At 41.8% G+C, this 12,500-nt stretch overlaps 1 protein-coding gene across 1 annotated transcript in view; it reads right to left on the reverse strand.

The window, feature by feature from the left end:
* LOC138947723 (uncharacterized) overlaps positions 1-1,476 on the reverse strand; it is a 3,885-nt gene extending 2,409 nt beyond the window's left edge. The window contains exons 1-2 of the mRNA XM_070319262.1: positions 1,223-1,476; positions 158-199 (exon numbers count right to left, since the gene is read on the reverse strand). Of these exons, the coding sequence (XP_070175363.1) occupies positions 158-199; positions 1,223-1,267 (87 nt within the window). The 5' untranslated portion in view covers positions 1,268-1,476. The remainder of the gene's footprint in view (positions 1-157; positions 200-1,222) is intronic.
* Between the last annotated feature and the right edge of the window lie 11,024 nt (positions 1,477-12,500).

Here is a 12,500-nt window from a genome sequence, read left to right on the forward strand (position 1 = left end):
TGTCATCAATTTTAAGAACGATTTTTAGCAGATTTCATAGGCAAGACTTTTTTCCGATTGATGCAAACATCTTTCTTTGTACATTTTCAGAACTTTGATACCTCCGCTTGTTCTTCTCCTAAATATTTTAATGAGAAGCCATAAAATTAGAACTTACCGAGCAATGTCTGGCTTGAGCGCCAAAATCCACAAGGATTACCTGGAGAAGCAAATAAAAAAGACAATAAGAATTATGTTCTGCAAGTTGTGTGTGTGTGTGTGTGTGTGTGTGTGTGTGTGTGTGTGTGTGTGTGTGTGTGTGTGTGTGTGTGTGTGTGTGTGTGTGTGTGTGTGTGTGTGTGTGTGTGTGTTTGGCATAAATATAAATATGTCTGCATTTTGTCTTATCGAAGTCTTGCCAAGAAAGAATCGCTACAAAATGTAAAATTGTTCCACCCTTAAATATATATATACTAGTCATTTATCAACAGAATTACAAAAACAGAAGAAAAAAAAGAGGTAAAATTCAAATGCCAAGTTCATTTTCAAATTCAAATTACTAGGGTCGACGAGCGCATGGTCATAAACCTATCAACCAAACAGATTCACACCGGAAAAGGAAGACATAAAAATGATATGCCGTGACATATGGTCACGACGTGATTTATGGTTCAACCAGAAATAAATATGTCGTGATACTACATTTTTAACGGCAATAATCCCTGTTACCAGGAAATCTTTAAAATGCTATAAATCTATATAAAAAACAAAGTAAAAAAAAAAAGGGAAAAAAAGAATTAAAATAAACGTAAATAAAAAATGAAAAAAGTTGATAAACAAAAACTGTGAAATGACGATTTTTCATAAAAGGATTTTTTTTCTTTTATTTCAACTCCTAATTTTTTGGATATTTATTTATTTATTTATTTTTTCTCTTCCAGTTTACCTTTTTTTCTTTGGGTTTTGTTGTATTCTGATGTCCATTTCTGGTTGGTTTTTTTTTAGATTTATTTATTTCTTTCGTTGGTTTGTTTGTAATTGGTTCCTTCTTTGTTTCCTTTTTCATCTCGAAGAAAAAAGTTAACTAAATCCACCAAAGTTTCAGAAATAGTGAACTTGTGAAAGAGAAATCGATAAAACAAGAAACAGAAATGGTCAAAAATTCTTCCAAAAAAACACACACAAAAACACATCAGAAATATGAGTAGGCTGACATAAACAAAACAAAGATTGCTATACTCACAGAAATCAGGAAAACAGCAGTGACGATCATCTGAAGTTTAGCCATCTTGAGAGGTAACCTGTTGTTGGTTTCTGACTGAAGAAACGTAAATGTTGGGATGAAAACAAGCGTTGTTGTCAAGCTGAGGAATCCAACTGACAAATGTTGTAGGTAAACACAACAGGTCGTTCCAGGTGGAGCCCCAGGTAGCAAAACATCAACAGTGTAGTAGTAGCTTGGTTAGGAGTGTGTTGTGGTGATGAAACTTTCACCCACGTTTTATACACTCGGATCTGCCCCCCACCCTCTCCCCTCTACCCCCTCCATCCCTGAACCTCCTGCTTCAGGGGTGCTTAAGCCCTTCACCCACCCTCCCCATTCTGTCCTGCCTGTAGTTAAACCTCCCCCTCTCCCTCCCCGCCCGTCCCCAACCCCCTCACTCTTCCCTTCTAAGCCGTCGCACCTCTTAATGACCTGAGAAGGACCCAGTCTGCGACACGCATGCGTGAACTTGTGGGTTTATTTTGGGGGTCATGTTGTCGCTAAGGGCATTTCAGTTCGACCCCCGTTTGATACCTGAGTATTTTGTCCTCGGATGTCTAGGTTTTGTGTTATGGTTTTCCAAGGTGGTGATGCAAGCGCCTGCATGTGTATTTTCTTATCTTTGATCCTCGTTTATCTCTACTCGATCTTTCTCTCTCTCTACTCGATCTCTCTCTCTCTCTCTCTCTCTCTCTCTCTCTCTCTCTCTCTATCTCTCTCTTCTCTCTCTGTCTCTATCTCTTTCTCTCACTCTCTCTCTGTCTCTCTCTCTCTCTCTCTCTGTCTCTCTCTCTCTCTGTCTCTCTCTCTATATATATATCCCCCTCTCTCTCTATTTTTCTCTCTCTCTTCTCCTCTTTATCCCCCCTCACTCTCTCTCTCTCTCGCTCTCTCTCTTTCCCCTCTCTCTATCTGTCTTTATTTCTCCCCCCTCACTCTCTCTCACTCTCTGTCTCTCTTTCTCTCAAAAATATGCACACTGTGCGGATATTTTTGTGACGACGCCGAAAAGCTTTGTCCTTGGAGTGAAAGTCGTGGGCATCATAATTAATTTAGTTTCAGTCTACCCCGCCTCTCATTACTCAAACAACGGAAGTCGTAGTTAATTGCATACGCAATGGATGAATCAGAAGGTCATATCAGCTGCGTAAAAAAAGAAGCAATGGCTTACTTATAAATTGAATAGACTCTGTGTGTGTGTGTGTATGTGTGTGTGTGTGTGTTTCTGTGTGTGTGTGTGTATGTGTGTGTGTGTGTGTTTCTGTGTGTGCGTGTGTGTCAGTGTGTGTGTGTTTCTGTGTGTGTGTGTGTGTGTGTGTGTGTGTGTGTGTGTGTGACAGCATTCTAAAACAATCAACCCAAGTACATCATTTGCAATAAAGTGATCTTAAAAACAACGGTATTGTAAAGTTATTTCACATGATGGGAACAACATGTATTAAGTACAAAACTATCATATGAATGATCGAAACTATCGCAAACAAGAACTATTCATAACGGAAAGAAAGAGATAGAGAGAGGGAAATAGAGAACAAAACAAATATGCAGACAAAAAAATAGCACGGACGAATAGATACTGATTAAGCTAATTTAATTTGTGTGCAATTTGAACATATTGCAGCATGATAAAACATGTTGCTTCACACACCTAGCTGGGTGATTAAACTACAGCTAAAATTGCAATGGGCGGTTCTGGTGGGGTTATGCCCCCTCTTTCTTTCGGCTGGTAACTGGCGCCACCTCGCGGCAAGATCACACAAGAAAGGAAAACAAAACTTGCATTGGTCCCAAACAGCATATCGGTTTGGTAACAGTTCGTGTGTAAGTAAACAGACAATGGTTGGCTATGGCTGATGGCAAGGACTTAAATCCCTTTGGTTATTTCGACAAGGGGAAGGCTGTGCAATGTTGCCATTTTAACGTAGAATAATTAAGATATATGCTGAATGAGGATTTAAGAAGCTTGTTCATGTCCTGGGGTTTCTAGGACATCGTGACCGCATAACTCCCACTCGTTACTCTTGTTGCAAATGTGGAGCGCTTATACGTCCATTTGTTTCTTTGGTCGATATTGAATCGGTCTCGCAATACCACATTGGCTTCTCGAGACAAGAAAAAAACACCCCCAAAAAAACGAAACAAACTAACCAACAAACAAACAAACAAACAAACAAACAAACAAAAACTTTTTATTTTTTGGCAGGACCAGAACAAGATCACAAACGCCTTAACCGTTCAGCCACCAGCCATAGCCACCCCTAGTGATGATGAAATCGGTCTCCGCGTGGCCGCCTGAGCTGTATTGACGCGCGGCATTCCAAAGCGCAGCCTTTGTTGTGGCTGACGAAATCAAAACTACTACACCCTGGCTCAATGAATCCGTATTTATCCTAATAAATGTGCTAGGGCGTGTTGATGTGTGGTTGAGAGTTGTCGAGGGCTTGAAAGTGGTGGATGGGCGATGGTTTGTGTAATAAACACAAATAGCCTACACATGGACAGAAGTTCAGAAGTTCATGAACGCATGCTAGTAAGCTAGCTGGGACACACATATACCTACACATACACGCACGCATTCACACACACACACACACACACACACACACACACACACACGCACACGTGTGTGTGTGTGTGTGTGTGTAAGGTTATTTTGCAAAGTGTCCACACACTTTGAAATGCATGGTGTGGATAATAAATACATACATAAAAACATAAATAAAAAAAATAAAAATAAATATCAAAAACAAATAAAAAATAAACTGTTTTTGCGCAAACTGTAGGTTTTCAAGTAGCTTTGTCAAGTTAAACTTTGGGCTGAGAATGGAGATTCAGAAAGTGGATCTCGCGTTCCCTAACGTACATGACTAAGGAAGTCTCAAACTGTTAAAATTCCAACAACAACAATAACAATGACGACAACAACAACAACAGTTGCAGCAGCAACAACAACAACAAAAACAACAACAACATTTTCTAAATTAATACATTTCAAAAATAAGAAGTTCTATCCAAGTAATATTTTGTTTCAACATGAAACGTGATAAGCTTGCAGAGTTTGTATTTCGGCTGCCACAAGAAACTCTGTTTATGAAGCGACACATGAATTGTTTGTAATATCTTTACAGCAAACAACAAGGCATAATGCTGACTTTCTCACTTAGTTTACATTCTGGTTTCGATGTAAACAAAAGCATTTAGGTGAAGGAATACGGCAGAGAGCTGGGCTGGCAGCTTGTAAGTTCCCATGCGTACACACAGCGCTGTGCAACGGCGGTAATTTTCCTCTCCCGAAAAGGTAAGAGTGAATAATGGGGGAGTGGCTGTCAGTCACGTGAACGGATTACCATAGACTGGCGGGAGTATACAATGACCGCGCGCTTTTTTGCCTTTAAGCGCGCCGTAGCACGGACGTACGCACGCCCTCAAACACACGCAAAACTGAGCATACATGCACATGCACGCAAGCACGGTGCACGCACGGACCTTTTGTCACGCACAACCACACACACACACACACACGTCACACACACACAAACGCACGCACACACACGCACGCATTGGCACACAGTCGCCCACACCCCACCCCCCCCCCCCCACCCCGACCTCCGCTAACACACACAAACACCCATCCCTGGTTCGCACCGGTTTTTTTCCCGCGCGAAAGCCTATAGCTGCATCCAATGGAAGACCACAAGCTTTCCATACATTAACATCAGGCATGCGATTACAATTTCCCGCCACTTACTGAACTGACGTGCCTACGGTGTATGACGCAATACGTCACGTGTTGTAAACACGACCACAGGGTGAGCATGCGTCATTTATGCGCCTGTGTGACACATGCAGGCTATTTTGGGGACGCGTACTTATTGTGTGTCAGTGTGTGTTGTTATATCGGGGATATAAGAGGGAAACAGGAAACATCATTCTTACACTCAAACAAAACACAACGCGAGGTCAGACAAACAACATCACGAGTCAATATGAAATATCCTGCACAGCACCCCCCCACCCCCCCTGGCAGCCCCCGGACGGTTTCAGTCAAATCTGCCACATTAAAGATATTGCCAGTGTGTACGATGCGGGGGGGGGGGGGGGGGGGGTGGGTATGGTAAGTGTGTGTGTGTGTGTGTGTGTGTGTGTGTGTGTGTGTCATATAGACGAACAGACTACAGGCCGACAGAGCGACAGATAAACAGAGATAGAAAGAGTACTAGTGAGAGAGAGAGTGTTAGAGAGAGTGTGTTAGAGAGCGAGACTGAGAGAGTGTGTGTGTGTGTACAGGGCCGGACAAGGCTAAGAGGAGGGGGGGTGGGGGGTTGCCAGTGGTGGTCCAGGGGGAACATGGCGGGGTCAAGGGGCAGAGCCCCTTGTGGGGGTCAGGGGGCTTCGCCCCCTGAAGCTGATGGGTAGGTCATATTCTGAGATAGGAAAATGGTCGCTCCTTGCATGAAACGGCATAAAATAAACAATAATAAAAATTGTTTTAAATAAGTGAGGTACATGTTTAGGCTAGGGGGGTGGGGGGGGGGGGGGGGTGCGCAACCCCATAACCCCCCCGGTAGTCCGTGTGTGTGTGTGTGTGTATGTGTGTGTGTGTGAGAGAGAGAGAGAGAGAGACAGAGAGAGAGAGAGAGACAGAGACAGAGAGAGTGTGGGAGAGACAGACAGACAGAGACCGAGACAGAGGAACAGTCTGTGCATGTGCCTGTGCGCGTGTATCATTGTTCGTGTGTGCGTGCCAGTGTGTCTGTGTCTCTGTGCATGTGTCCTTCCGTTTCTATCAGTGAACCAGGGGTTGCGTTCCAAAAAACCTACGACAGTAATCATGCTGTGCGTGAAATTAATATAAACGGTCGTGAGAGTTAACATGGAACTCACTTTAAGACCCCCTGAATTCAAGACCCCCCCCCCCCTTCCCTCCATTAAGACTCTTCTTTAAGACACATTTTTCACATTTTTGGAGACTGACTGTCTATTGAGGCTTAACATCCGCTAAGGTAACTAGGGCCAGCATGCGACATGATGGGTTATGCGATAGTACACATTTTTGGAGATCTTAGTATGTGTTGAGTTTTTTTTCAGTACCAGCTCCCGTTTCCGAACTTGTTTACACGACGATGTGTCAATGTTGCCACTGATTGCCGTTTAGTCCTTTACCATGCGCAATCAAGTTTGATTTGCACACGATGTAGCGTTTGTACGGTGGAACAGAAAACACAGAAACACACTAAAAACCAAATTCCCAGAGCTATGTTCTCCTTATAAAAACAACACAAAATCAAAACAGCAATAACAGGAAACACAGAAACACACTAAAAACTAATTCACAAGAGCTATGTTCTCCTTGTAAGAACAACACAAAATCGAAACAGCTATAACTGAAAACACAGAAACACACTAAAAACTAATTCACAAGAGCTATGTTCTCCTTGTAAAAACAACACAAAATCAAAACAGTAATAACAGAAAACACAGAAACACACTAAAAACTAATTCACAAGAGCTATGTTCTCCTTGTAAAAACAACACAAAATCAAAACAGTAATAACAGAAAACACAGAAACACTCTAAAAACTAATTCACAAGAGCTATGTTCTCCTTGTAAAAACAACACAAAATCAAAACAGCAATAACAGAAAACACAGAAACACACTAAAAACTAATTCACAAGAGCTATGTTCTCCTTGTAAAAACAACACAAAATCAAAACAGTAATAACAGAAAACACAGAAACACACTAAAAACTAATTCACAAGAGCTATGTTCTCCTTGTAAAAACAACACAAAATCAAAACAGCAATAACAGAAAACACAGAAACACACTAAAAACTAATTCACAAGAGCTATGTTCTCCTTGTAAAAACAACACAAAATCAAAACAGTAATAACAGAAAACACAGAAACACACTAAAAACTAATTCACAAGAGCTATGTTCTCCTTGTAAAAACAACACAAAATCAAAACAGTAATAACAGAAAACACAGAAACACTCTAAAAACTAATTCACAAGAGCTATGTTCTCCTTATAAAAACAACACAAAATCAAAACAGCAATAACAGAAAACACAGAAACACACTAAAAACTAATTCACAAGAGCTATGTTCTCCTTGTAAAAACAACACAAAATCAAAACAGTAATAACAGAAAACACAGAAACACACTAAAAACTAATTCACAAGAGCTATGTTCTCCTTGTAAAAACAACACAAAATCAAAACAGTAATAACAGAAAACACAGAAACACTCTAAAAACTAATTCACAAGAGCTATGTTCTCCTTATAAAAACAACACAAAATCAAAACAGCAATAACAGAAAACACAGAAACACACTAAAAACTAATTCACAAGAGCTATGTTCTCCTTGTAAGAACAACACAAAATCGAAACAGCTATAACTGAAGGACGTATGCATGTCACAGTCAATTTGGCTCACTAGCTATCATCCGGTTGGGGAATTCATAGCTTTTCTGGCACTCTGACTGGTTTTAACATAAACGTCGCCATCACAAAGAGAGTACAGAAGCAGCCACGTCTTTGATTGTTTTCAAGTGGATGGGTATACTTCTAACGCATGTAATGAACATTCTTTATGACTGATGGTTTAAGCGGTATTTTGTTTCACATTTAGGGACTTCAGATTTCTAATTAAACCTTCAACGTACAGAGGCATATCGTGACCCATAACGATTGCCGTGGCGTACTAGAATATCCTTTCGGATACAATTTTAAAAAGCCACGAACTTAACTGTGCATATGGAAGCGAGTGGAACATTGCAGGCGGAGAATTGTGCAAAGTCCCAACAAAAGGTCATGCCAAAAAGCAGAAAAAATCAGCCACTGTGTCTGTTCTAATAGGATTACCTAACTTCCTCAGCTTTCAGATCTTGCCAGCTCAGTTCCACCTCTCCTTGGTGTAAGTTTGCACGATCTGAATGATAGCCAACTTAACGGGAGAGTGATATTGAGGACGCATGCTTGTGAGTTGTTGTTGTTGTTGTTTTTGTTTTTGTTGTTGTTGTTGTTGTTGTTGTTGTTGTTGTTGTTGTTGTTGTACAGTACAGTCCGTTTATTTTGAAAAGACATAATCATTTCAAAGCTAAAACACACATCTGTTCCTGCCAGTGTGACATCTCGGTTTGAAAATCTAAAACAAAACAAAATAATGGGTCGAAAACGAAATGGAAAGAACAACGGAACACATTCGATTGGGGTAAGTTAACAGGGATCTATGTCCATTATAATACCATTCCCTTTTGCGCCCCCTACCTCCCTCGACCATTTTCTTCGCCCCACCCCACCCCCGCTCACCCAGACACAGAACCCACTCACACCCACAGAACCCACTCACACCCACAGAACCCACTCACACTCACAGAACCCACTCACACCCACACACACCCACAGAACCCATTCACACCCACAGAACCCACGCACACCCACTCACACTCACAGAACCCACTCACACCCACTTCACCATCCAAATTCGCTTCGAAGGAGGACTTTAGTGGTGACCATAAAATCCGTGTCAAAATGACGTTGCATAAATCCACTTTGGTATTGGTCTGTGTGCCAGAAGTGGGGATTTAGGTAAGTACGCACACAGGTTTGTGTAGCTCCTGTTACACTAATCACTTTCACGTAGTTCACATTTTGTGATGTCATGTGCACAGACAGGATTGAGTAACTCGTTGGAAAGTTGAACATAACGTTTGGCAAATGTCCCTAAAACAAAGTAATTAAACAAATATTCAAAGTTCAAGGTTTAATATTTCTAAGGTTCAATGTTTAATATTACTAACCACAGGACTCCCACTAGGTGCATGGCGATAAGTGGAATGATTAAGATATACAGCAATGACCAAATGTATAGCCGTACTCTAATCATGAACATGAACAACACAAATATATCACACTTACGTGAACAACTAAAGATTAAATGTACACACAGAAAACAACAATAACATTCTGGCAGTCTAGGAGCACACACAGACAAACAATTATCATTTTAGTGTACCATATAGTTAATGGACCAATCAGAACTGATTCTTGGTGACCCGCTAAATGTTATAGCGAACAGGCCGAGATCCTTTTATTTATCACGCAAAAAATAAACAAGGCAAAATATAATGTTGAATGAAATATACCAGCGTATATGTTAGAACTGTTATTTCTAATATGCTGACTGTTAAATAATAATAACAGACGTGTCTCAAAAATGATATCAGGATGAGCCGTCAATTATCATTTGCTAACAAACAACATAATTATTAGAAATAACTCATACTATTGGTGACATAGAACCAAAGCACAGACAGCAGCAGTAACAACTTACCAAATGGATTGTAACTTAAAAAGGTAGTTTTCCCGCACACACACACGCACACACACACACACACACACACGCGCGCGCGCACACACACACACATCCACATCCACATTCACATCCTCACACACACACACACACACACACACACACAAACATCCACACACACATCCACATTCACATCCTCACACACACACACACACACACACACACACACACACACACACACACACACACACACACACACACACACACACACACAGACAACAGATTTGAAATTCTCAGAATTGATTTAATTGGGATGCATTGGGGTATGCAGAAAACAACAGTAATGTTTGAAGCAAAAAGTAAACAAAAAAATGGACCCAATTAATGTTTTTATTCTGAATTCTTGTACGGTATTTGTTTGTTTGTTTGTTTGATTAGTTGGTAGGTTGGTTGGATTCGCTAGTTTCTTGCTTGCTTGCTTTCTTGCTTGCTGGGTTTTAAAACGCTTTCGAACCCTTACTTGTAAACAAACAAACAAACACACGCTCTTGTCGGTTATATCACTGCTTCTATAGTTGGCTGGTTGTGGTTAGATTTTTGTTTCATTTCAGAATGTGGTGTCTTCATCGGCGTCCCCAACTCTCATTACAGCATTTGCATCCCCAGCCTAAAGCATGGCAGCCGGCGCCTACGCACGTGCATCCTCGGGTTTCTCTGTCCAAGGTCTGTATCGCTTCAACCTTCTCCACACCCTTCGTGTCTTCGGCCAGGGCTTCTGTGGACATACACACACTATTGAAAATATCATTGTTTTGGGATTTAAACTGGTCTGAGAAGTGACCAACACTGGTGTAGAACTCATTTCCCATTTGAATGTTTTGTGTACGTGTGTTTGTCGTCTGGTATCATTGTTTCGTGTAAATGTTGGATCAACAAAGTCAATAGTTAAGTTTCGTCCTCGATCTGTGTTTGCCTGTGTACATATGCGCACGCCCTTCTGAATGTAGTCTCAGTCACTGTAGTTTAGTTTCATTAAATGCGTTGCTTAGTGCAATTTTTCACTCCCTCTTTAAATAATTTTTGAACGAGCGATCCTTGAAGAAAGAAGCAGATTCTGAAGTCAGTTCACGTTTCTCACCGCTGAGCAGTCATTACGTACTACCCGCAGTATTATTCTTCATTTAAGCGAAACGAAATACCAGCCAAACGAAATAATAATAACAGACAGAAGAAAAAACATATGTAATTAAGTCATAGTTCTACGTGACGCGGTTATTACCAAAAAGTCTCCATCCGTAAGCGGGGCTCACACACGGGCGGAGCAAGCGGAGCAAGAGCGGAGCGGAGCAAGAAAATTGTCTCCGCTCCCCACATGCCCTCTCACACACACGCGCTCCGATCCTGCTCCGGTAGGGGATTCCCCTATGATATGACATAGTTTCTCTACTCGCGCTGCCCGTTATTTGACACAGACATCAACACGGTGATCGCTGCACTAAATTCACGTGCAAACTGTAGTGACTCCAATGTGTTGGCAAGTGGTGACCCATTTTGTGGTTATTCGGCAAACTTGCGCGCAAAAGAGCACGGTTTTAAAACACAGTCTAGTTGAATCGCCGCGCAAGATCTAGATAGGCTTCTTTCGATGCCGAACGATTGTAAAAAAAATTGTACAGCCTGATTCCACAGACATTCATGGTACTCCAGTTGCTCGATGAAATCGAACGTCTCTTCATCGGTCATCGGAGGCGCCATGTTTTCGATCAGTTACCTTGGGGGAACAAGGGAAGCAACTCACATATTATTTCCGGAGAAAGTGATGAGTGCGCTGATTGGCTGCACCGCTGCACCGGAGCCAAAAAATAGAAACGTGTCCTATTCCTTGCTCCGCACCGCACACACAACTTTCTCCACTCCTGCAACGGAAGTAGCGTCATCTCTCCGCCTGGTGCAGCATACTCCACCCTTGCTCCGCTTGCTTCAAGTGTTTGTCAAACTATTGTTTAAATGGACAAAAAAGTGGGTGAGATGCATGTATACCCTCTTTTGATCCTGATAATAACAGTGGAAATGTTTGCTGATGTATTATGACATGTATTGGAGACTAGATGATTACCCGCTTCGCCGGGTGGATCGCGAGACGGAGTATGCAGCGTGGCGTAGTAATTAACAGGTGAAAGTTAGTCATTTTCCCGGGAAAATTAGTAATTAACACGTGAAAATGGTAATTATCAAGGGAAAATTATTACAATTATGAGGTTTTGGCACTAGTAAGCCCTATGACGGCTTTAAGTGCCAAAACCTGGGGTTACCCATTATCACGTGATAATTACTAATTAACGCGGTCAGTTACCGTTTTCACCTGTTAGTTACTCATTTTCACGGGAAAATTACTAATTTTTAGTTTTGGCACTAGCAATCCGTCAGGAAGTGAGCCAAAACTAAAAATTAGTAATTAACAGGTGAAAGTTAGTAATTATTCCGGGAAAATACTAATTTTCCCTTGATAATTACAATTATGAGGTTTTGGCACTAGTAAGCCGTCATAAGTACTTGCACCGATAGTACAATCATGCTCTCGTAACTTTAACCTCATAACCCAAGGCCCTTGCCGTGTCTAAAACCCTCCCCCCCCCCCCCCCCCCCATTCCAGCCTCCACCCATCACCGCCTTCCTCCCACCCCCTCTTCCTTCATCTGCACCTTACGCTGTCTAACAGCTCCCTCTCAGTTTCCACCCTCCCGGCATATCTTCCCCCGCCCCACGGGTCTCCCTCGATTCCCGTCAATGCTTACCACCTTCACCCAGCCTGGCAAGTTGACTGTGTCCCAGGTATGACTATACGTTCCAACCTTCCTGCCAGACGGGTTGGATTAGTGGCCCACATTCAATGGTGCTGTACTCGCTCAACTGTGGACTGGCGGGATAAAAACGACC

This window comes from Littorina saxatilis, linkage group LG14 (assembly GCF_037325665.1).
Source record: "Littorina saxatilis isolate snail1 linkage group LG14, US_GU_Lsax_2.0, whole genome shotgun sequence".
Lineage (NCBI taxonomy): Eukaryota > Metazoa > Mollusca > Gastropoda > Littorinimorpha > Littorinidae > Littorina > Littorina saxatilis.